Source organism: Geotrypetes seraphini, chromosome 2 (genome assembly GCF_902459505.1).
Source record: "Geotrypetes seraphini chromosome 2, aGeoSer1.1, whole genome shotgun sequence".
NCBI classification, from domain to species: domain Eukaryota; kingdom Metazoa; phylum Chordata; class Amphibia; order Gymnophiona; family Dermophiidae; genus Geotrypetes; species Geotrypetes seraphini.
In genome coordinates, this window is record NC_047085.1 from 143,199,331 (window position 1) to 143,225,406 (window position 26,076).

At 44.3% G+C, this 26,076-nt stretch overlaps 1 protein-coding gene across 1 annotated transcript in view; it reads left to right on the forward strand.

The window, feature by feature from the left end:
- ROCK1 (Rho associated coiled-coil containing protein kinase 1) overlaps nucleotides 1-26,076 on the forward strand; it is a 398,571-nt gene that overhangs the window by 307,819 nt on the left and 64,676 nt on the right. The window contains exons 25-26 of the mRNA XM_033933927.1: nucleotides 7,272-7,360; nucleotides 14,705-14,893. Of these exons, the coding sequence (XP_033789818.1) occupies nucleotides 7,272-7,360; nucleotides 14,705-14,893 (278 nt within the window). The remainder of the gene's footprint in view (nucleotides 1-7,271; nucleotides 7,361-14,704; nucleotides 14,894-26,076) is intronic.

Here is a 26,076-nt window from a genome sequence, read left to right on the forward strand (position 1 = left end):
GATGAAGATCTAGACCCTTTTGAGGAGGTCCAGGATCCTCTCGAGGGGATGGCCACTGGTGGCGAGGCGTCAGGTTTCCCGCTTTCCATCATGCGCCTTTTTCAGAGGGATGAGCTACCAGACCTGATTCAACAGGTCTCATCGGTGCTGAATTTGAATAAGCACCGCCGGAGACCCCGCGTGTGGGGGACCCTCTTCTTAGGGGGATCCATAAGGTTTCCCACTCTTTTCCTAAGCATCAGGATATTCGGGATATTGCAGTGGAATATACCATAGGCGCTGTTTCGGTTAGCGCGCACCATGGCTCGTTTGTATCCCGGAGGGGGATAGGGATACTTTAAAGTCGCCAGTGGGGGATGCAGTGGTTTCAGCAATTTCTAAGTGGCATACCGTGCTATTGAGGGCTGTTCTGCTTTACGGGACTCTGAGGAACGTAAGTTGGAGATTATTCTTAAGCAGAATTTTGATGTCTCTGTCTTGTGGGTCTAGGCAGCTATTTGTGGGGGGCTGGTGGCTTGCACTGTGTTTCGGTGGGCCGAGCTTGTCCTGGATCGTAAGTCTGATGACTGGTCCTTAGTGGATCAGGAGGTGGCAAAGATTGAGATGGCTGTCTCGTTCCTCTTGGATGCTCTCTATGACTTGGTGCAGACATCGGCTAAGTCTATGGCTTTTGAAGTGGCTGCGCTACGTACCTTGTGGCTTTGCGCTTGGTTGGCGGATGCCGCGTCCAAAACTTAAGCTTACCAAATTTCCCTTTCGGGGGTCTTTTTTGTTTGGAGAGGCCTTAGATAAGTTGGTTCAGACTCTGATGGACTCTAAGGTGCCCTGCCTGCCTGAGGACTGTGTCCGCCCGGTGTCTCGGGTTGGCACTGCCCACGGGTATCTGCGGGAGTTCCACAAGTATTGCCCTGGACGTGGGGCTGCTACTTTCCAGGCTTCGGGGTTTTCCCGGGGTCGGTTTTATCAGCGCATGCTGTCATTTCTGGGGGCCCTTCGGAGGGCTGAGAATCCATCCTCCGGTTCCCCCACTGCCCGTCCTGCACAATGACTCATTGCTGGTGCCCCCTTTTGTTCCGATGGGTGACTGGCTGCGCGACTTTTTTCCCAAGTGGGCCAAGATCATGTCCGATCAGTGGGTCCTGGAGGTGGTGCGGGACGGTTATGCTCTGGAGTTTGCCCGCTTTCTGCCAGATCATTTTCTAGCCTCTCCGTGTCAGGTGACACAGAAGATGCAGGCCTTTCACCAGACCCTTCAGCGCATGCTAGATCTGAAAGCAGTTGTTCCAGTGCCCCCTCAGTAGTGCGGCACCAGACTTTGTGGTGCCCAAGAAGGAAGGGACCTTTCCGCCCATCCTAGATTTAAAAGGGGTCAACAGGGCTCTCATAATTCCCCCTTCATATGGAAACAATGCGGTCTGTCATCCTGGTGGTTCAGCCAGGGGAGTTCCTGACTTCTCTCGATCTGGCGGAGGCCTACTTGCATGTTCCCATTCAGGCCTCCTATCAGGGCTTCCTTTGCTTTGTGATCTTGGGTCAGCACTATCAGTTCTGTGCACTTCCCTTTGGTCTGGCCACGGCTCCCTGGATATTCACCAAGGTTATGGTGGCCACGGCAGCCTTGTGGTCAGAGGGCATTCTGGTGCATCCCTACCTGAACGACTGGTTGATTCAGATGAAGTTGTTGCAGGAGTTCAGGACATCCCGGCCTCACACATAGCTAGAGTGGAGAATGTTCAGGCGGACTTCCTCAGTCATCATGTGCTAGATCCCAGAGAGTGGTGTCTAAGCCCTGTGGCCTTTCAGTTGATAGTGCAGTCTTGGGGTCAGCCCCTGATGGACCTGATGGCCACGAATGTCAATGCCAAAATGCCCCGCTTCTTCAGTCATCGCAGAGACTGTCTGGCCAAGGGCCTGGATGCTCTGGTTCAACCATGGCCAACGGAGGGGCTGTTGTATGTGTTCCCTCTGTGGCCATTAGTGGGCAGAGTTCTTCTCTGCATCATTCACCATCCGGGTCTCATGGTTCTGTTGGCTCCAGATTGGCCTCAATGTCTGTGGTACGCGGATCTGGTGAGACATCTGGTGGCAGATCCTCTTTCTCTGCCTCTCTTGGATGACCTTCTGACGCAGGGTCCTATTCCAATGTTCGATCCGAATCCCTTGGCTCTTGAGCGTGGTCGCTTAGGTAAGAAGGGGTATTCAGATAAAGTGATCTCGACTTTCTTGGAGTCCCGGAGGCTTTCCATCTCTTGGGCTTATGTGAGGGTTTGGTGTCTATTTGAGGAGTGGTGTGATGTGCCTGGAGTGGTCTCTTGTCATGCTTCCCTGCCTAACATCTTAAGAGTTTTTGCAGGATGGCCTGTATTGGGGACTGGCTTGGTCTTCTCTCCAGGTTCAATTTGCAGCCTTGTCAGCCTTTCGGGGGTTGTTGAAAGGTCAGCGTTTGACTGCCATTCCTGATGTGATTCGCTTCTTGTGGGCGGCCAAATTGCTCAAGCCTCCCGTATGACCCTCTGTTCTGTCTTGGGATCTGAATCTGGTTCTGTCAGTGCTAGTGCGCCCTCCTTTTGAACCGTTGGGCAACTGCTCTTTGAAGGAGCTTACTCTTAAAGCAGTCTTCTTGGTGGCCATTACTTCAGTTAGACGGGTTTCTGAGCTTCAGGCTTTCTCTTGTAGGGCTCCCTTCTTGGAGTTTTCTAGGGAGCAGGTTGTCTTGAGGCCTGTTCCTTTCTTTCTGCTAAAGATAGTTTCTCCTTTTCATGTCAATCAGGCAGTGATCCTCCCGGTGTTGGGTAGTCGGGAGGAATCTTCTGAGCAGAAGCAGTTGCACAAGTTGAATGTCGGTCGGGTTCTTCGCTCTCTTGTGCAGAGGACCCAGGAGATCCGGAAATCAGATCATCTCTTTGTCCTTCTAGCGGGTCCTCGTCAGGGGGATGGTGCTTCTAAGACTACTATTGCGTGCTGGATCAAGGAGACTTTTGCTTCTGCCTATCTTCTGAAGAAGAAGCCTGTTCCAGAATTTCTCAATGCTCATTCCACTAGGGGTCAGGCAGCTTCTTGGGCTGAGTCTTCGTTGTGCCTCCAGTGGACATTTGTAAGGCTGTGGTTTGGTCTTCCTTGCATTTATTTGTCAGACACTACCGGGTAGAAGTTCAGGTGCATCGGGACGCGGTGTTCGGTGAGCGTGTTCTGGTGTCGGACCTTCGGGGGTCCAACCCATGATGGGGACTGCTTTGGTACATCCCACTTGTAAGATTAACCTCTATCAGTCTGGAGAGTGCTAAAGAAGGAGAAATTAGGCTCTTACCTGCTAATTTTCTTTCTTTTAGCTTCTCCAGACCGGTAGAGGTCCCCACCCTGTCTATTGTCGTGTTGTTATGGCTGTTGCGCGGGCAGTTTTTGTTTTTTGCTGAGGATTCTAGTATTTTTCTAGGGCCGGGGAGAATTGAAGAACAGCAGCTGTGGCTCGGCTGGCTTAGCTGGCGAGCTTTGGGGACATTTTCTTTCTGGTATCTCCTCTGCATTTTCCAATAGCATTTGGGTATGTCAGTTATTACTCCTGTTCGGAGTATTGTTTATTTCTGTTTCCAGTTCTTAGTTCTGCTTGGCTATTTGGCAGACTGATAGGAATAGGGGAAGGTATCTCTTATGTATTTTTCCACAGTTTTGTTTCAGTCTCCACCTGCTGGTCATGATGAAATATATACCCCAGGGGTGTCCAACCTGCGGCCCTGTGAAGTATTTTGTGTGGCCCTGGTTGAGGGCGATGCAGTGTTTTCCTCTGCTGTCCCCCGGGTGTTTACCATCTTGCCGGCTCCCTCCTCTGTCTTACTACAGCGTTTGCACAGCCCCAGAAACATTTTTTTTGGCCAATGCAGCCCAGGGAAGTCAAAAGGTTGGACACTCCTGATATACCCACTTGTAATGTTAACCTCTAACAGTCTGGAGAAGCTAAAAGAAAGTAAATTAGCAGGTAAGAACTTAATTTCTCCTCCTTCAACACCGGAGTTATTTGGGTACTCCTAGGAACCCCTGTGATTAATCTTGCAGCGGAGTTGATAAGCATTTGCAAAGCCCTCAACTTCCCTTTCACAACTCCTAAGTATAGTGAATTACAATAATCCACCCTGCTTAGGATCAATGTCTGAATCATAGTATGGAAATTATATGCTGGTAATATTGGCTTCAATCTGTAAAACATTTGAAGTTGCATGTATGCCACCCTGATTATTTTTAATATTTGGTTTTCCATTGTCAAACAACTATCTAGGCACACTGCCAGGACAGTCATCTCCTTTTTTACTGGCAGGGTAGAATGTTAAAATCAGAAAATTATGTTATTAGATGTATGAAAAAGGGAAGAAGTGAAATATGCCGGATACACTTCTCCCTCCGTAGCTGCGGTTTCCGTATCTGCGGATAAGCTTATTCACGATTTTTCAGCTGCTCTTTCCGCCCCCTAATTTTCATCACTGAATCCGGCGTTTCACATTGGAAATCACTGCTCCTGGTGGTTCCTGAAGGAAATCGCTGCTCTCGGTGTTGTACGGAACAAATCGCAGGTCAGATTATTCACGGTTGATTATATTTTTCAGGTCTATTTTACCGAAAATCCGCAAATAACAAGCAAAAAGTTATTCGCGGTTTTTATTCACGGCTATGTTCTGTCCGCATCCCTCGTGAATACAGAGGGAGAAGTATACTAGAAAATCCTGTTTTTCAGTTGCAGGTCCAGTTTTATGGAATGAGATATCTGGAGCAATACGATTCTGTGAAAATGTTTAACTAAACTAAACTAAACCTTAGGTTTGTATACCGCGCCATCTCCACAAGCAGTTCAGGAAATTGCTTAAAACACACTTCTTTGTCCAGATTTTTAATTGATATTAGTAATCTGTGTCCAGATGTGAGATGGTGGAACCTGATCTAGAAGAAAAGTTAATGTAGAATTCTGATTTCTTTGTAGCAAGGCTAGAATTTTAAGCTTGGCTTTGTAAAGTCTGATGAATGGAGTTTTGTCTAATGATATGAATGTGATATTGTGAGCCGCTTAGTTTATTAAGCGGATTAGAAATATTTTAAATAAATTTATTTATTTAAAAAATTTCTTAGCCGCCTATTCCTAGGTGGCTTACAAAAATACAATCACAATATTAAAACAGACAGCAAATCATATACAATAAAATAAATAGCATGTTAGCAATGATGCGCCTAAATTTAGGCACAAATGCTTACACTTGCTCCATGGCAGACACAAATGTTCACAATAAAATGCAGCAGCTTGCACATGCAACTGACAGTATTTTATAAAGCATCTACTGGAATGATCAGAATGCCCACGCCCTGCCCGTGTGAATGCCTTCTTGCAGTTACATGCGACAGCATTTAGGTGAGAAGTTATATAATAGCACTTAAATACACTAATGCACATACCTACCATTCATTTCCATTTTGGCTCTAAGCACTAAGGGCCAGATTCTCAAAACTAACTGGTAAAAATCTGGCAAGTCGATGTAGTGGCTGTAGTGAGAGCGATTTGACTTTTACAGGTGATTCTCAGCATAATAGCATGCAAATTATATGCATGCTATTTGTGCGAAAAATCACCAGTAAAGGAGGGGAGGAACTGTTCTTGGCGCTTACTCGGAAAAGTAATCGCTAGCTAAAGCTCCTCCCTCCAGCTGTTCTCACTGCCCTGATCAACTGAGTCACAGGTCTCCCCAAGTCATGTTGGCTCAGCTGATTGACCAGCAGGGACCAACACCCCCTTGCCTGCCCCCACCCCACACACACCCTGTACAAGGTCATTAAAAGGGATGCCAATTCCCTCTTGCCATTGGGGTCCCCCTGCATCCTCCATATCTTTAAATTGAAGGGTGGCAGGAGGGATGCCCACTCCCTCCTGCCATCCTTCAATTTAAAGTTGGGGGGGATGCCGGCAGCAGGAAGGAGTGGGCGTCCCTCGTGCCGAATAGGGGCATTGAACAGCCCTGGGAGGGATCAGAGTGTCATCTACAATTGTAATCACCTCACTCGTAGTTCCAATTTCAAGATCATTTATAAATAAGTTAAATAGCACTGATCCCAGTGCAGATCCTTGCAGCACTCCACTATTTACCTTCCTCCATTGAGGAAAATGACCATTTTACCCTACCTTCTGTTTTCTATCTGACAACCAATTCTTAATCCACAACTGAACTTTGCTTCCTATCCCATTACTTTTTAATTTTCTCAGGAACTTCTCATGAGGAACTTTGTCAAAAGCTTTGTAAAAATCTAGATACACTGCATTATCTGGCTCACCTTCAAACGTTTATTTACCCCTTCAAAGAAGTCCAGCAAATTAGTGAAGCAAGATCTCCCTCGACTGAACCCATGCCAACTCTGTCCCATTAAATCATGTCTGTCTGTTTGTTCCACAATTTTATTTTTTATAATTGTTTCCACTATTTTGCCCAGCAATGAAGTCAGGCTTATCAGTCTGTAATTACCCAGATCTCTCCTGGACCCCTTTTTAAAAGTTGGCTACCCTTTAATCTTCAGGTTCTACATACAATTTTAACAGGAGATTACAGATCACTAACAGCAGGTCAGCAATTTCATGTTCATGTGTGAGTTCTTTTAGTATCCTGGGATGTATACCATCCAGTCCAGGTGATTTATCACTTTTTAACTTATTGATTTGGCTTAGTATATCTTCTAGATTCACCAAGATTTCTTTCAGTTTCACCGCTTCATGAAATAGGTGCATTTAAGGACATTTATATAAGTTGTAATTTATTTATTTTTCTTCAATACAACCACTTAAGCAGGCCAATTGATCAAGCTTCTCTTATTTTGTGGACAGCTTGCTGTGGAAAGAAAATTGCTTTCATTGGATTTCACCTTACTGGCTTTTGTCACCACGTCACATTCTATCCCTAATGCAAGTAAATGGTATTAATCAGCCATCAAAAGGTTTTCCTCAAATTTTGGGTAAAGCAGTGATGACTGAGGCTATGATATCTATGCCAAGAAGTCACTCAGAGTAATTGGATCCAGGAGTAGCCTTTCTTGTCAGCGAACTGTTTGTGTGACATTGAGCAGTTTTCTTTCTGCACATGTCAGAAACTTTGTTGAAATATTCTCAACAATTCAGCTAGCACATCAGATGACTTAGGGTGGAGTTTATTAAGATACTGTCCTCTTATGCAAATTAACTTTCTGAAAATAAATAAGTCCTGAGAAAAGGAATTTTAATCTGCTTTAACACCTTTTAAAATTTTTAACAGAATACAGATTGAAGAAAGAAGAAGAGATCAACAACATTAAAGCAGCATATGAGAAGAGTATTAACACTGAAAGAACGCTTAAGGAACAGGTACTATGCACAGCTTTTGGTTGTTTTTTTTTAAACTATGCTCTTAAAGCTGGACCACAGTAAATGAATCTGAGCTAGTGTACAAACTGTAAATTTAAATGACCTATAATTAGAAACCCCCTCTTTTACTAACATATAGCACGGGTTTTAGCGCCAGCAGTGGCGGCAGGTGCTCCGACGCTCATAGAATTCCTATGAGCGTCAGAGCAGTTACCGCCGCTGCCAGTGCTAAAACCCACACTACGCATTAGTAAAGGAGGGGGAAAGTTTGTTGAGAAGTGGCTTGGCCTTGATGGAATTCATGCTATGGTTTCGAAATAGGCTTAGTACTTTCTTAATAGGAAGATTTTTCATTATATAGGAAGTGTTTGAATTGAGGCATGTTTAGTGTTCCTTCTGATTTTAGTAATATTATGAAATAATTTTTTTAAAGTTAAACATTTATGCCCATTCATGGATAATTTAAATTTGTATGAAAAAAGATTTTTACCAACCAAAAGATCCCCTTTGTATTTTGAATATTAAAATTTTAGACAAATTAAAATCTAAAAATTATTTTCTAATTTTTGAATTAGATAAAATATATCAAATATTTCTGAACTCATATTTGTTATAATGGAAAAGCCAGGCAGTGTATCAAATTTTAATAAACATAGACATAATTCCAGGTGAAGGATAGTTGTCTTGTAGTGACAAAAATTCCATCAGGGTTGAAACTACTGATTATTTTAGGAAGTCCATCCACGAATCAAGCTGCTAGACAGATAAAAGAAAGCTTTTAACTTATTTGCAGTTTGTAATATTTTTTATTGAGCATTCTAAGAATTATGCAAATATAAGCAAGTATGTGTTACAATAAATATCACAACCTACAAAAAAGCCAATTGTCTTAATTTTTAACAATATTTTTTTTTTATTTCTGATACAATTATTTACAATGTATCAAACAATATAAAGAAAAAGTACAACTCCACGTGTATAAGTAGAAACCAAAAAAGTAGGGAAGGAACACTAGGCAAACAAAAAAAAAAAAAACTGCAGTTTGAGAGAATGCTGGGCCCTGGTACGGGTGGGGTTATAGGCCTGCCTAACCTACATTCCTACAATTGGGCTTGCCTGCTTCGGCATCTTCAGGACTGAATATTTGGAGATGATGCTTTCATCCCATTGTTTTTTGAAAGGGAGCTTTTTCATCCATGGCAACTGACTTATTTGCTACATACACAGCCATCTAAGCTAACTCTATTAGCACGTGCTAGTTTATTGTTAAGACCTTTGAGACTAGCCTGGACCAAGTTAATGAAGACACTGCACTTTAACCTCAATGTCACTGATGTGCTGCCTTTACAAGGGAATTTAGACTTCCTCCTGGGATTAACCTTGAGGGTCTTTAAGAGTTGAGGGTTCTCAAAGGGTAACATCTGTAGCTCAAGTTCTGGATGAGGAGGGCTCTGTTTTATCTTACCCTGTGCTTCTGGACACCCTAGAGGAGGAGCCGGGTGCTTATTATGGATACATCCAGTTAACACATTATGTGATAGCTCTACGGGCAGCTGGATACTCTTTTGGGGTCCTTAAGAGAGTGCAAGAATTGTTTGCTGAAAATACTGGGGTCCCCTTGTCTCTCTTATTTATACAAAATTATCTAGAGACTAGTGCCCCCCCCAAATTGTATGATGACCTGGTCCTTAGATGAGGGTTGGAGTTGGGAATCCATATATGAGAACTTGATATTAGTCAGTCTGGAGAGAATGCACCTATAGGATCTTTCATAGAGCATACTGTACACAAGTACAGGCTTATTACTCTGGGCTCACATTGACATTCTTATGTAAACTAAACTAAACCTTAAGCTTATATACCACATCTTCTCTATAGAAATAGAGCTTGGCACGGTTTACAAGAGTTTTAAAGAAATGAAAATATAATAAGAATTAATGAACATAAGAATTGCCACTGCTGGGTCAGACCAGTGGTCCATCGTGCCCACCTGTCTCAATACTTTTTCTTAAGTAGTTTGGAGATTCCCAAAGATTAAATCTTTTTGGGATCAAATATTAGGTTATTTAGGCAGGTTATGGGATTCCCAGGTGTCCTCTGGGGTTCTTTTGGGAAGGCTGCTGCTTGTGGGATTTTTGGGAATGGAAGAAATTTGCTTTTCCAGAAGGTTTGTATGGTGGGTCACAAATGCATAATGCAATGTGGTCACAAGACTCGCCACCGGGATTCTGGCAGTGGCGAAACCAATTCTATCAACTCTTACTATTCGAGGATATGGAGGCTCATTTGTCTGTAAACAGACCTTTTTAGAATTATGGGAACCGTATCTTTGTTGTTTTCCACATAAAGCCAGAAGTCTGATACTCAGTGATTTGGCATGAATTTCTGATTGTGATAATACTAGCTATTTTCAATTCTTTTGGGGTATAAGAGGAGGGGAGTAGTGGTGGAGGGTTACTGTATACAGTTAAAATGACAAACATCTCTTTTTGTTGTGATTCTATGTTTGGATGTACATGAAGGAGGCCATAGGATGGTGATCCTCCTCCACGTTGCAGTTCTTTGTGTAATTCATGCATTCTACATCTCTTGTATGACATGCTTTGCCAATAAAAGAGTTTGAACATAAATACTGTATATCAGTGTTTTTCAACCTTTTTACACCTGTGGACCGGCAGAAATAAAAGAATTATTTTGTGGACCGGCAAACTACTAAGACTGAAACTTTAAAAAAACATTTCTGCCCCATTTCCGCGAGCTCGGTCCCCGCAAACCATCTGATCCCATCTGCACAAGCCGCAGTTATGATTTTATATTGAATGTATTTTATTAAAGTATAAAAAGAAACAATATTCTGTACAATTGTAATTTTATAAATACAAATACAGAGCAAGGACCAACAAAACCCCTGTCTCCCCTCCCCTTCACGTATATCCCCTCTACTATCAAGAAAACTGAACAAGCCAAGTTATTACAGAATGCTACACAGAAATATCATACTAACAGAATACTGCAGTCACACATGACAGGAATAGTGTTAGGGGACTGACCCTAAGCCAGCTGGAAGCTAAAGAAGCACTGCCTGGGCTTTGCAGTCCCCAGTTATGTCTCTAGCAGGATATATATTTCAAATCTGATATATTCTAATGACAATATAGAAATAAAATTATTTTTTTCTACCTTTTGTTGTCTCTGGTTTCTGCTTTCATCTTCTTTTCACTCTTTTCCTTCCAGCGTCTGCCCTGTCTCTTCAATCCAGCATCTGCCCATTCCATCCACTGTCCGCCCTCTCCCCCTTCCATATGTATCTGACTACTTTCTATGCCCCTCTCCCCTTTCCATCCAGCCTGTGCCTCCTCTCTCCTTTTTACATGATTCATTCCAGCTTCACTGCTTTCTTCATTTTTATCTCTCCTACACCAGATCTAGCATCTTTATCCCTTTCTCATTTCTCTGCTGACCCCCTTTCCAGCATCAATCTCTCTACTTTCTCATTCCTCTCTCTCCCATTTTCCTCATCTGATCTCTCCATTCCATCCTGACCCCTTCCTCCCCCTCTAATCTCCCTGCCAGCTGTTTCCTTCTCCCTTCCCTCCTCCCACTATCCCTCCTCCCACTATCTCTTCCCATCCCTTTCCCTCTTCCCCTCTCAGAAGCATCTCTCCTTCTACCTCCCTCCAGGTCCAGTAGCAGCTCTTCCTTTATCCAGCAGCTTCCCAGCCTCTAACAGTGGCTTCCTCCCCTTCCAACAGCTCTCAGTACTTGCCTGCAGCAATGATTTACTTAGGCAGCCTTGGGTCCGTTACCGCCTCTGAGAAAAGAGGAAGTTGCCGATGAATCACTGCCCTGGCAAGTACGAGAGCTGCTGGGAGGGGAGACAGCCACTGTCGAAGGCTCCCCAGGATCTTGGTCCCGCACACTCTGACCATCTCCCTTCCACCTGCACCTTCCCTGCGGCCCTCTTCAGCAACTCGGCAGGGGCGGCGATCAAGACAGGCTGCCGACGTTGGGACCTTCACTCTCTGAGTCCCGCCTATTTTGTTTCAATTTCCTGTTTCCAAACAGGTGAGACTCACAGAGAGAAGGCCCCGACATCGGAAGCCTGTCTTGATCGCCCGAGGCTGGGAGGAACAGCAGCCTTCCAACACTACCGTAGTCGGCAGGAAATTTAACTGCCGACTCGATCTCGCCGGCCCTGCGTGGACTGGCAGAAATTTTCTGCGGACCGGCACTGGTCCACTGACTGGCAGTTGAAGAACAGTGCTGTATATAATAAAATTTCCAGTACAATAGGGTTGTCCATGCCTGCTCATGAGCTTTCTGCAGAAGATGTCATTCACAGCTTTTCAGCTCATCATCCTCCCTAGTCTCTGCCGCCCCCTTCAGTTCTTCCTTCAGCAAGTGAGCATGAACGTGTTCTGATCTGCTCCCTTTATTTCTTTACTATTTTGGTTTTTCGATAGTTCATGGTTTTTATGTACATCCAGGGACTGCTGTGCCTGCTTGGAGAGCAGCTGACAGGTGTATTCTTCAGGGACCTGTGTAGCTGACCTTGCTGAATATTTGTGGACCTCAGGGTTCCAGGTCCTCAGCATTTGCTCACTTCCTTGACTTGGTCAGGAGATTGAGTGTTGGCTGTTAGGCATCAATAGTGCTGGGGCACTCGTAGTGCTGGCTGCAGTTTTGTCTCCCTCCTCCCTCTTTTCTGCATCTATCGCAGCTGTTGGGGAGAGGTAGAGGATTGGTCCAGCTAAAGTCCGACTGGCAGCCTGAAGATCTTGTCATATCAGCTGACTGACAGCTAGAGGCAGAATATTGCTCCAGATCCAGCTACTCTTTCAAGAACCAAAACAGGCTGCTGCACCATTTCCCCAGCACATGGACTGTTACAGTCTATGGGGTAATCAAGGAGGGGGGGGGTCTGAAAAACTGTTTTGACTATTTCTGAAGTTAGGGATTTGTCCTCCTTCCCCCCACCCCCCTAAAATCCTATTTTGTGTGATTTTGGTCGGCCCTGAAGGGGTTTTTTTGCTGTTTTTTTGGTGCTAAAATGCAGCCATCTTGGATTTCCTGATTTTATTTTCCCCTAAGTTCTCAAACTCCCTGAAAATATCTTGTTTTGCCTCAAAAGTGGTAGGGATGGAGTCCTCAGACCCTAATACCCTATATCATTTCTTTTTTGCTCTGGATGGGCGGCTGGAGACTGAGTGCTTCCTCCCTGGCAACAAAGGCTATGCTGGACTTTGAGGGTCCATTGGACGGGAATTTGGAGGATGATTTTTGGATCTGATTCCTTTACTGTCCCAGAGTGAGGCTTCCCTGATGGAAGAAATAGCCTTCTCTTTAACGTCCCTCCAGACCGGCACAGATGGATGGATTTACACTCCTCTGCCAGTAGGTGGAAACTGAGAACACATTGACTTTTGGCAGCAGTATAAGTGGGCTGTGCAGTCCCATCTACAATCAGTCTCCAGCTGTGTCAGGGCTAAATTCAGTTACAGAGGGGAGGGGGGGTCCATTGTTTAAAAAACACTGTACAATACATGGCAAACTTTCTCCCAAGCAAATCATAAATCCCCACTTACAAACTTTGGCACTGCTACTTAGTGCTCACCAGCACTACAAAGATGGCTGCTGCCCAGTCAGATTCCCATTTATAAACAGCATCTGACGCCATTGCATTCTCTCAAATATGATTGATCGAAAAAATAAATGCCATTTGATCCTATAATTTAGACCTCCTGGCTCTTCAGAATTTAAACAGAAGATCCACTCCTGTTCCTGCATAATTAGCGCTGTTCTTTTGTCTGCTCCAAATTCACACTCAGGAATGTGATCAATAATGCAAAACTTTAAGGAGAAAAAATCGTGGTGTTGGTGTAAACCACAGCACACTAAACTGGTAGCTGTGGCTCGAGGGCATCTGGAAGTGTTAGGACATCAATGCAATGATGTCACGCACATGTGATGTCATCACGTCAATGTCCGCGAATGCGTGAAGGTCCTCCAGACGGGACCCTGAGTCTCCAGTGGGTGTGCTTACTCAGGGTGAGTGCACAGCTCCCAACAGCACTAGCAGTCTTATGTAAATCAGCTCTCAGTGTCCTTGAGCTCCATTGCTTGTGCTCCCTTCGCTGACCAGTGACAGGTACTCCACCCTGTCATATTCACCAAAGCTACTTTGATTCAGGTAGGCAAGACTAAGTTTTGGTCTCATTGTGACAAACCTGCCTATGATAAGAACATAAGAATAGCCTTACTGGGTCAGACCAATGGTCCATCAAGCCTAGTAGCCTGTTCTCTGAAGGAAGAGCACGTTAATATTCATTTGAAGAAGAGAATACTGATAGTTTTTGCACTTCCAACTCCTGCAGTTGGCAGCTAAGTGGATTTGGATTTAATGATCTATCTTTCCAAATCAAAGCTCAAGGCAAGTTATAAATTAGGTACAAGTAGGTATTTCTCTGTTCCAAAAAGTTTAAAATCTTTGTAACTGAAGCAATGGAGAGTGAGGCAGCTGTCCTCAATCATGAAGAGCAGCAGTGGAAAAAGCAGGAATTGAACTTTAGCTTCTCTTTTTCTCAAACCACCATTCTACCATGCTCCACATTTTTGTTCCCTAGGAAAGCTGTGAATTTGGGAAGTATGACCAGAACTTGCTAATTTTTGTTGTTCAGTTTTATAAAACATTTATTTATTTTATTATTTATATACCACTTATATCCTAAGTGGTTTACATTCAGGTACTTTATCATATTTCCCTTTCTGTCCTGGTGGGCTCAAACTCTATCTAGTGTACCTGGGGCAATGAGGGGATTAAGTGACTTGCCTAGGGTCACAAAGAGCGCCACACACTCCCATTTATTGGCTTAGTCAAGGTTATGCACTGAAATCTCATCATAGAAATATGATGGCAGATAAAGGCCAAATAGCCCATCCAATCTGATCATCCACAACATTCACTATCTCAGCCTCTCCCTGAGAGATCCTACGTACCTGTCCCATGCTTTCTTGATAGAAACATGAAAACATGACGGCAGATAAAGGCCAAATGGCCCATCCGCACCATCTACTACTGTATCTCTTCCTTTGTAGGGAGTTGGATGTTGTGGTGACTGTCTCATTACACAGTGGCACAGAAGGGTTGGTTCTGGACATGCTTATTTAAAGACCTTGTACAGTTTCCAATGATTTGCCATTCATTTTTATATCAAAAAATAAAATTATTCAAAATGCAATAGCTGTCAGTGATTCAGATTAATGTTCAAAGACAAAAAACTTTTCTTTACTATTAATCTTCAGTATGCTTAATTGTTTAATCTACTGTTCTATGAATGTTTCTAGGCTGTCAACAAACTAGCTGAGATAATGAATCGTAAAGATTTTAAATTGGACAGAAAAAAAGGAAATGCCCAGGATTTGAGAAAGAAAGAGAAGGAAAATAGAAAACTACAGCTGGATTTTAACCAAGAGAAAGAGAAATACAACCAACTGGCAGTGAAATATCAAAAAGACCTCAATGAAATGCAAGCAGTAAGTTTTATTTTTATATGCTTAAATTTTACATCTAGTGACAGTACAAGAGCCTCTCAAAATGACAGGAAGAAAGACATTAATTTTACATCTAGTGACAGTACAAGAGCCTCTCAAAATGACAGGAAGAAAGACATTGAGATTCATTCCCCTTGAACTTCCACCACTAGCACGATCAAACCAGGATTGTTTAGTTAGTTATTCCTTTTGAATGCTCTCTCAACACCACCCATAGTATTGAAACTCACTCCCTTCAACACTGCATCTGGAGTCATCCCTTACATGTTAAAAACAGGGATTTAAAACTTTTCTGTTTAATGATGCTTTTAACACTTGAGTGATAAATTTTACTTCCTGTTCCTGCCTTCGAACTCTCAGGTGGAGGGGGAGGTAGGTTCAGTGCAGGAGAGAATTTAATACTAAACTTTGCTATATTTCCTTTCCTTCTCTTTTATTCTGTGTGTGTTAGGTATGTACATTGATTACACTTTTTAATTGCATGATTAATTATGGTTAACATTTTAATCACACAGTCACATAAAGCACCTGCTGTATAGTGCAATATAGAGATAGCAGGTGTAAATTCTCAAATCTGACATATTCAATTACTAAATTAAAAAATAAAATCATTTATCTTACTTTTGTTGTCCTGTGATTTTTATTTATTTTTCTTTCTAATCTTCTCGCTCCCTGACTCTCATGCTGCTTCCCTATGCACGCAGCACAGTTCTGTGCTGTCAAATCTGTTTACAGGGATTTCCTATCCACCATTTCTGTTTTCTTTTCTTTTACTTTCTGCTCTATATCAATCTTTCACATTATTTTCTTCCATGTTCCTCCATTTCAAATCTATCTACTTTTCATCTCTTCCCTTCCCCTCCCTTCCTTGGGCACCGCACCCTCCCTTTTCTCTTCATCTCCTTCCATGAGCACCATCTCCTCCAGTCCCTTTCCTCTCCACATGCATCCTCTTTTTCCATCGCCCCTCCCCTCTGTAGGCACCATCTCTTCTCTTCCCTTCCCTACATCCAATGTCCATCATCTTCCTTTATTGTTTTTCTGTCCTGTATCCCTCTGAAAAATCTCCCCCCCCCACCCAAAGCTCTCTCCTTCTTTCTTCTGGCACTCTTTCTTGCACTTTAAACCTTCAACCCCTCTCCCCACGTTCACATCCTCTCATTCTCCTATCTGCCCCTCTCAGCCCTTTGATCTTATCTTTAACACTGTAAGGTTTCATCCCACATACAGAAAACAGATAAACCCTCTTTAATACCACAAATAAAACTTGAGATGCCAGACTCTGCATGTAATGCAACACAAATACAAAGAGATGTGTTTATATTATGCACTGTTTAAGAAGAAATATTTCAAAAACTAAATTGAAAATAAAATCATGTTTCCTTCCTTTGTTGTTATTTTTTGGATCATCTTGTTCAAGTCACTGGTTGCACTTTCCATAGCAAAGCAGCAGATGAATCCAGAGACTAGTGGGTATAGCTCACATCGACCAGCAGGTGGAGATAGAGAACTGATTAACAGTTGGCCTTAAAGCCTGGTGTTCCTTCTGTTGATTCAGTTTTGCTCTATCTCCCAGCAGGGGTGGAGCTACCTTTCTAGCTCCTGGTCTCTGGCTGCTGCCGGATAGATTGGATTGGTGTTCCGTTAGGATTCCTCTGTTGAGACTAGTTCTCTTCAGTAGGTTGGGGGTGCCTGGCTGATTGGTGCCGGCTTTGGGAGGTACACCTGGGCCCTCCCAGGTCCCTGCTCCACCCTCCCCTCCGTTGGATAGAGGGGTTCCTTTCCAGGTTGCAGGAGTATTGGCTGGCTTCTTCATTCCAGTATAAAAAAAAAAAAAACAAAAACATCTGGGGGTGCGGTTCGATACGGCTCTGGGGAAGGTGTTTCTACCCCGAGACCGGGGGGAGAAATTGCAGGCTCAAATTCGCCTCCTTCTCGGGTCGGCCAGACCTCGAGTGTGGAATTATGTACAGGTGCTGGGCTCCATGGTGGCGACTCTGGAGGTGGTTCCCTGGGCCCGGAGCCACATGAGGCCCTTACAGCAGTCTCTGCTCTCGCGCTGGTCTCCAGCTTCTCTGAACTACAATGTGCGTCTCCAATGGAGTCCTCGAGCAGCTCGCAGCATGCGCTGGTGGCTCCAGGACTTGCATCTTTGGAGGGGCATGCCGTTGGCCACGCCGGATTGGGTGGTAGTTACAACGGATGCCAGTCTGCGGGGCTGGGGAGCCCAGTGCCTGCAAATGTCGGTGCAGGGGATGTGGTCCTCCCAGGAGGCTCAATGGCCCATAAATTTGCTGGAATTAAGAGCGATCCGGTTGGCGCTGCGGGCTTTTCAGTCACTAGTTCAGGACAAGCCGACCAGGATTTTTTCGGACAGTGTCACGGCGGTCGCATATGTCAATCGTCAGGGGGGCACCCGGAGTCCGCAGTTGGCCGAAGAGGCAAGAAATTTGTTTCGATGGGCAGAGGGGCATGTTCCGCTTCTGTCGGCGGCACACATTGCAGGTCACGAGAACGTGCAAGCGGACTTCCTCAGCAGAAATCTTCTAGATCTGGGCGAATGGGAGTTGTCGGCTCGAGCGTTCGGCCTCCTAGTCCGTCGTTGGGGGTTGCCAGAGATGGATCTCATGGCCTCGTCCCGCAATGCAAAGGTGCCTCGGTTCTTCAGCAGACGCAAGGAAAAGGGATCGGAGGGGGTGGACGCATTAGCTCTCCCGTGGCCTCCAAATTCCCTTCTGTATGTGTTCCCGCCTTGGCCCATGATAGGGCGGGTGTTGCAACGCATCTCTCGCTTTCGGGGCAGAGTAATCCTGGTGGCTCCGGATTGGCCACGGCGGCCGTGGTACGCAGATCTGATGCAGCTGTCGGTAGGCGATCAGGTAGCGTTCCAGGTTACTCCGGACTTACTAACTCAGGGTCCAATATTGATGGAAGATCCGGCCTGCTTTGGTCTTACGGCCTGGCTATTGAAAGGTCAAGGCTAAAAAAGAAGGGCTATTCAGAACGGGTGATTTCCACCCTGCTTAAAGCTAAGAGGAATTCAACGTCAGCCTCCTATGCGAGAGTCTGGAGGATCTTTGAGGCATGGTGCGGAAGACAGGGAATTGCGCCTTTCCATGCTTCTCTGCCAGCTATTCTTGCTTTCCTGCAGGAGGGCGTAGAGAAAGGGTTAGCATATAACTCTTTAAAGGTTCAGGTATCGGCCATTGCCTGTTACAGGGGCCGGGTGGCTCTCGCGGCTCTCGCGTCGCAGCCGGACGTGGTCCGTTTCCTCAAGGGGGTTCATCATATCCGCCCGCCGGTACAGCGAATTTGTCCAACTTGGAACCTTAAGCTCGTCCTTGGGAAGTTGCAGGGGGCACCTTTTGAGCCTCTGTCAGCGGCCACTTTGAAAGATGTCACACTGAAAACAGTGTTTTTGGTGGCGATGGCGTCAGCAAGGCGAGTATCGGAACTGCAGGCGCTTTCTTGCAGAGAACCCTTTTTACGTTTTTCGGAAACTGGGGTGTCGGTGCGTACGGTGCCGTCCTTCCTGCCTAAGGTTGTTTCTTCCTTTCATGTGAACCAGAATTTGTTCCTTCCATCCTTCCGGAAGGAGGATTGGGGGAAACGATTTTTGTCTCTACGGTTACTGGATGTACGCCGTATGCTTCTCCATTATCTGGGGGTGACGAATGATTTTCGTCGGTCGGACCATCTCTCTGTCGCATTCGCGGGTAAAAACAAAGGGATGGCGGCGTCTAAAGCGTCCATTGCGCGTTGGGTCAAGGACACTATTGCTTCGGCGTATGTGTTGTCCGGGAAGAAGGTACCGGAGCACCTTCATGCTCATTCCACTCGGGCTTTGGCTACATCTTGGGCGGAGTCCGGGGGGATGTTCTTAGAGGAGATTTGCCGGGCGGCCACTTGGTCGTCGAGAAATACTTTTTCAAAGCATTATCGGTTAGATGTAGCGGCCCGTTCAGAGGCGAGTTTTGGCGCTGCAGTGCTGACAGAGGCGGCATTGGCGTCCCACCCAGTTTGAGTTTGCTTTGCTACATCCCACTAGTCTCTGGATTCATCTGCTGCTTTGCTATGGAAGGTAAAATTATGGTCTTACCTGTTAATTTTCTTTCCTTTAGAAGCAGCAGATGAATCCAGAGCCCCTCCCCAAGTGCACTGGCGGTGTGTAGGGGGTTTGGTTGATTGGTTTAGTTGGGGCTATGGTTGGTAAGTGTATTATTTCATTGCTGAAAAAAAAAAATATATATATAATAATGATAAGAAGAGAAAGACACATTTTCTACTGGAATGGAGTTTTGTGGCTGCTCATTCTCCTTTCGGGTTGCTTGGGCAAAGTGCATAACTGAATCAACAGAAGGAACACCAGGCTTTAAGGCCAACTGTTAATCAGTTCTCTATCTCCACCTGCTGGTCGATGTGAGCTATACCTACTAGTCTCTGGATTCATCTGCTGCTTCTAAAGGAAAGAAAATTAACAGGTAAGACCATAATTTTACCTTCCTCTCTTTTCTTAACTCTGTTTCCAGGGCTTCCTTTTCATTTACTGTTTCTTTTTTATCATTCCTTACTTTCTGCCCTACATTTATCTTTGGCACTGATTTTCACATTCACTTTCTGCCTCCTTAGATTTATCTACTTTTCCTTTTCTTCACTCATCCTGTGTCCAGGTGTACTATCTCTTCCATCTCTCTCTAGCTTTCCTCTCCCCTCCATCCATATGCACTATTCTCTTCTCTAGCTTTCAATTCTGGTTTCCTTATCTCAAGAAAGATATAGCGGCACTAGAAAAGGTTCAAAGAAGAGCAACCAAGATGATAAAGGGGATGGAACCCCTCTCGTATGAGTAAAGTCTAAAAAGGTTAGGGCTCTTCAGCTTGGAAAAGGGACAGCTGAGGGGGGAGATATGATTGAAGTCTACAAAATCCTGAGTGGAGTAGAACAGGTACAAGTGGATTGATTTTTCATTCCATCAAAAATTACAAGGACTAGGGGACACTCAACGAAGTTACAGGGAAATACTTTTAAAACCAATAGGAGGAAATATTTTTTTCACTCAGAGAATAGTTAAGCTCTGGAACGCATTGCCAGAAGTTGTGGTAAGCGCGGATAGCATAGCTGGTTTTGAGAAGGGTTTGGACAATTTCTTGGAGGAAATGTCCATAGTCTGTTATTGAGAGAGACATGGGGGAAGCCACTGCTTGGTCTGGATCGATAGCATGGAATGTTGCTACTATTTGGGTTTTTGCCAGGTACTAGTGACCTTGATTGGCCACCCTGAGAACAGGCTACTGGGCTTGATGGACCTTTGGTCTGACCCAGTAAGGCTATTCTTATGTTCTTATATTTTCCTTCCCCTCCATCCATGTGGACTGTTCTCTTCTCTAGCTTTCCCCTCCCCTTCATCCATGGGCAACATCTTCTTTCCCCTTCACTTCCATACATAAATATTATCTCCTCTCGCTCTTTTCTTCCCTTTCCACTCCATCTATATGTACCTTCTCCTTTTTTCTTTCCCCTTCCCTTCTATCCATGCGCACCAACTCCTTTCTCTTCTCCTTCCTTCCATCCATGTGCACTATCTCCTCCCTCTTCCCTTCATCCAAGTGTACCATTTCCTTCCTCTTCTCTTCCCTTCCTTTCATCCAAGTGCACCATCTCTTCCCTCTATCCCCAATTTGGTGGTGACCCAGGGGTTGACTGGAGAGAAAACTCATTACTCCTCTGCTTCCTGACCCTCCCAGGCAATCATGCCTTACCCTCTCCATTCCTTCCTTCCCATGGTTCAGCGTCTTTCACTCCCCCCCATGCACACTGCTGCAGTAGTTCTCCAACATTCCAGCATCAGCTTCAAGGGAGCCTCACATCTTGCCGGCTTAGAGCTCTCTGCAGCATCCTGCCTTCTGGGAACAGGAAGTTGTGCCAGGGTTGGCAAGATGTGAGGCTGCTTTGAGAGTTGACAACTGCAGCTGCAGTGGGGGGTGGGGGAGAAGAAAAAAGGCACCAAACCACCATGGGAGGAGAGAAGGATAGTGACTTCAGACTGCCATTGGGAGAACCTGAGCCAGTAATCTGGGCCCCTGAGGCACCCCTGCATTGAACAGGGTAACCCACCAAACCCTGCCCGTAGTTGCCCGGGAATAATGATAATTGCACAAATGTTTCCAAGCCAATGTTATTTTTTATTATTTAACAGCAAATCTCGATTCATTAGCCATTTGTACAAGGGGTCATACATAGTCAGGCATGTCAAAATACATCTTTCCTGACGAATATGAATACCGAGGATCAACGCCCCAAAGTTCACTTATATACTTTTGCAGTGCTCAGTATGACATCACACCTGTCAACCAATCAACCAAGAAAAAGGCCGTCCTTAAGTTTTTTGAACAAAGAAAATTCTTTTTAACATAGTTACCAGGCTCAAAGAAAAGTTTCATAAATTATATATTTTTTCACAGAACTTTTTTATATATATATATATATATATATATTACAGAAAACAACAGCCTCTGTGTGTGAGCCCCCCCTCCCCAATGTCACAGAGTAGAGAGAGTTGCCTAGCTTAAAGGTCAAATTGCAGATGTTACTTTTTCAAGATTTCTCCAGATTTAAAATATATAAAAATACAATTTTCAAAACCAATTCTCATGTTTAAACATATTTCACACACATAATCAAACACATTCTCACACATATTTCGGGCCCCAAATACTCCACTCACATATTCAATATAGATCAAATTCACTTTCTTCTATACCCAGCATTGGAATGCCAGGACCATCTGTTAATACTTAAGCCATGAGGTTTCTCCTATTCCCCTGGGTATGACAACCCAGACAAAGAACACTAGAAACCCAGGCCTTTTTTAAGCGGGAAAACTTCAGTATTTTAGACAAAGAAAGAAAGATGAAAAAATGGAGTCAGATTAATACCTATACTTTTTCCCTCCTAGTAACCCCTAGTGTTTTTCTGTTATTCTCTAATGTCATTTTTCTGGCCTTTGCCACAGTCCACATTCAGATTTTTATTTTTGTATTTATGCACCAACTTTTCATAAGTTTCTATTGGGCGTGGCCTTAACTATCACATATGCATCTAACTAGATTTACCCAGAACCATATGATAGGCAGGTGTCATATGTAGAAAAATTACAACATACTTCACAAACATATCTTGCACAAAATCCATTCCATTACAGCATTATAGCGCCCCCCTACCAGCCAACCAGCGCCACTACTCAGCAGCTACACCCCTACCTGCCTATCTTCTGCTCATCTTCCCAGCAATGATTCAAGGAGGCTCTTTCTGGCCAGCTCCAGGGGCCTTTTTTTTTTTTTTTTTTTTTTTTTTACAGAGAGGATGCTCCTGGGAATGGCCAGAGAGAGCCTGTTTGGATTGCTACCGGGAAGATCAAGTGGGCAAGACACCAGACTTAAGGAGGACCAGTTAGAACAAGTGGTCAGACCGAGAAAATGGGGAGATACATTGCAGTGTTCTTCATTACAAACTGCAGCCTGTATTCATCAGCCAAAAAATTAGAAGGACTGAACATGCCAGCTTAAAGGTCCCCAAGGGCTGTCATTGGCTTGCGGGCCTTGCAATGAAGAACACTGCTTTATTGAAAGACATGCCCCTAACTCCTCATGGGTGACTTTAATGACCAACATCAGCCTGTTTGGCTGGGGAGGCTCATTGCGGTGGTCATCCTGTGCAAGGCCAATGGACTATCTCGCAGAGAAAGTGGTCCAGAAATCGTCTAGAGCTATGAGACATTTGTCTAGCATTGAGGATGTTGAACAAGTACTTGGAAGGAAAGGCAGGCAGAGTGTTCTCTGACAGTGCCATCACAGTAGCTTATGTGAACAGACAGGGAGGCACCAGATGTTATTCAAGTAGGTGGAAGCTCATCTTCAGGCACTCTCTGCAGCTCATGTTGCAAGACTGGAAAACATACAGGCCAGCTTTCTCAGCTGGCTGACTCTAGACCTAGGGGAGTTATCACTGTCCCAAAGAGCGTTCAACCTCATTGTCTAGCGTTGGGAAAGACTGGTGATAAATTTTATGGCTTCAGCCTAGAACACAAAGGTGAATCGCTTTTACAGTTGAAGAGATGAACCGGCAAGTGCAGGATTGGATGCATTGGTTCAGCCCTGTCCTGAAGATGAACACCCTGGACTTGTGATCCTGGTAGCCCCAGACTAGCCTTGGTGTGCGAATCTAGTGCATCTCCAATGAGACAGATGCATCAAACTACCGGTTCACATGGTTCTCCTCAGGGACCAATTCCCATGGAGAACCCAGAGTGCTTTGGCTCTTAAGCACATGACCTTAACCCATAAGGGTTTTTCAGAGGTAGTCATTTCCAGCTCTAGTGTGCCAAAGATCAGGTAGTGCCTTTCAAGGTGCCAATTTCTGTGATTCTGGTGTTTCTGCAAGCCAGATTAGAAAAAGGCCTAGAGGTGGCATCTCTCAAAGTTCAGGTGGCAGGCCTCTCATGCTTCTGAGCTCAAGGAGGAAAGCTATCACTGGCATCTCATCCAGATGTGACCCAGTTTATGAAGGGGGCACTCAGGTTGTGGCCTCCATTGCGCCAGCCTTTTCTATCTTGGAATTTTAATATCATCTTTAAGGGTATTTCTAAGCCTCTGTATGAGCCTTTCCAAGAGACTTCCCTTCTGGATCTCACGGTGAAGATGGTGTTTCTGGTGGCAGTAGTCTCAGCAAGATAGATCTGAATTTGCATGATCTTTCCTGCTCAGAGCCCTTCCTCAGGATCACAGAAATTGGGTTTTCCCTTCATATGGTACCTTCCTTTCTACTGAAGGTTATGTTAGCTTTTCATGTCAACCAAGAGGTTCGATTGCCCGCTTTTCATCCTACAGGTGTGACTAAACAAGATATTGCAGAGGCTGGATGTGTGGAGAGTTTTACTCCATTACCTGGAAAGGACCAATGATTCTCAACTTTCCAACTATCTTTTTGCTCTAACTAGAGGCAGACCAGCCTTCAAGCCTTCTATCACTAGATGGATTTGCATAACAATTTTGTCAACATACATTGGTTGTGGTATACATCTGCCTGTTTCTCTCAAAGCTCATTCAACCAGACGTACTGCATCTTCATGGGTGGAGTTCCAGGCACTTCCACCCGAAGATGTCTGTAGAGAAGCTACTTGGTTTACTTTCCATACCTTTACAAGGTTCTACAGAGTGGATGTGGAGGCTCAAGAGGACACCACTTTTGCGTTCTCTGTTTTGCGAGCAGGCTCATATGTTCCACCTTAGGTGTTTGACACTGCTTCGGTACGTCACCTAATGTACAGACTCCTATGTTTATGTAACAGAATGAAAGATTAGGTTCTTACTTGGATAATCTTCTTTCTGTTAATACAGGAGTCTGTGGATTTTATAATTCATCTGCTTTCTGCTTCGGACAACTCTATACTCTGGATCTAGAAACAGGGACGAAGTGTGAGATAATAAAATTTGCGGACGACACCAAACTATTTAGTGGAGCTCGGACTAAAGAAGACTGCAAAGAATTGCAAAGAGACTTGAACAAACTAGGGGAATGGGCGACGAGATGGCAGATGAAGTTCAACGTTGAGAAATGTAAAGTACTACATGTGGGAAGCAGAAACCCGAGGTACAGCTATACGATGGGAGGGATGTTATTGAAGGAGAGTACCCAAAAAAGGGACTTGGAGGTAATGGTGGATATGACAATGAAGCCAATGGCATAGTGCACAGCGGCCGCTAAGAGAGCGAATAGAATGCTAGGTATAATCATGAAGGGTATTACTACCAGAACGAAAGAAGTTATCTTGCCGTTGTATTGGGCGATGGTGCGTCCGCATCTGGAGTACTGCGTCCAATATTGGTCACCATACCTTAAGAAGGATATGGTGTTATTCGAGAGGGTTCAGAGGAGAGCAACACATCTGATAAAAGGTATGGAAAACCTTTCATATGCTGAGAGATTGGAGAAACTGGGACTTTTTTCCCTGGAGAAGAGGAGACTTAGAGGGGATATGATAGAGACTTACAAGATCATGAAGGGCATAAAGAGAGTAGAGAGGGACAGATATTCAAACTTTCAAAAAATAAGAGAACAAGAGGGCATTCGGAAAAGTTGAAAGGGGACAGATTCAAAACGAATGCTAGGAAGTTTTTCTTTACCCAACGTGTGGTGGACAAATAGAATGCACTTCCAGAGGGCGTAATAGGGCAGAGTACGGTACTGGGGTTCAAGAAAGGATTGGACATTTTCCTGCTGGAAAAAGGGATAGAGGGGTATAGATAGAGGATTACTGCACAGGTCCTGGACCTGTTGGGCCGCCGCGTGAGCGGACTGCTGGGCACGATGGACCTCAGGTCTGACTCAGTGGAGGCATTGCTTATGTTCTTATGGAGTTCTTCTCTTGTCATTTGGATGAACACAAATGAATAATTACTTCTTCTTTGAAGAGTTCAGGAGGTAGCTCTCAGAATTCCAACACTGTTAGTTCAGGTTGCACCCAGGTAGGTGGTTTATTTGTTGCACCTCGTTGTACATTATACATGGTTCATGGTCATTTCATGTTAAATGTTGTAATATGAGTAGAACAGACTTGTTTCTCGGGGAGAGTCCCTGTTCTCCTCCCTATTATGTTTTGTCTCTAGTGCTGACCATCTGCTTTGATACAAACTGAGGAATTAGAGGACAGCCCAGAGTGATGGGACGCAGAGCAGAAAAATATAAATGAGGCGCTCTACATTAGAGCTGGCAATCAAAAGTATACCACACATGTGTTCAAGAATGATGTATTTATTTACTAAAAAGATTATCGAGATAAATGCCTAATTTTCCCTTATTTGCCAAAATTTGTCCAATTAACCAATAATGCATGTAAACTAATGTACTTTAGTAAATCTAGCTTAGTCTGCACTACAAAAGTTAATACTCTAGTTAGCAGTTAGAAACAATCATACTGATAACTCAGAATTTGAGTCACAGTTAAAAATTTTGGAAAATGTATGCAATCTGGATTGCTTACACACAATTAAGTAGAAAGAAAAAGTCAGCAAAATAGTGGTAGGATTATGTTGCTGTTGGACTAAAGTTTTTAATTAGACATCAAGAGCTCTACACCATTCATCAAGTGTAGGGATGGAGATCTGATA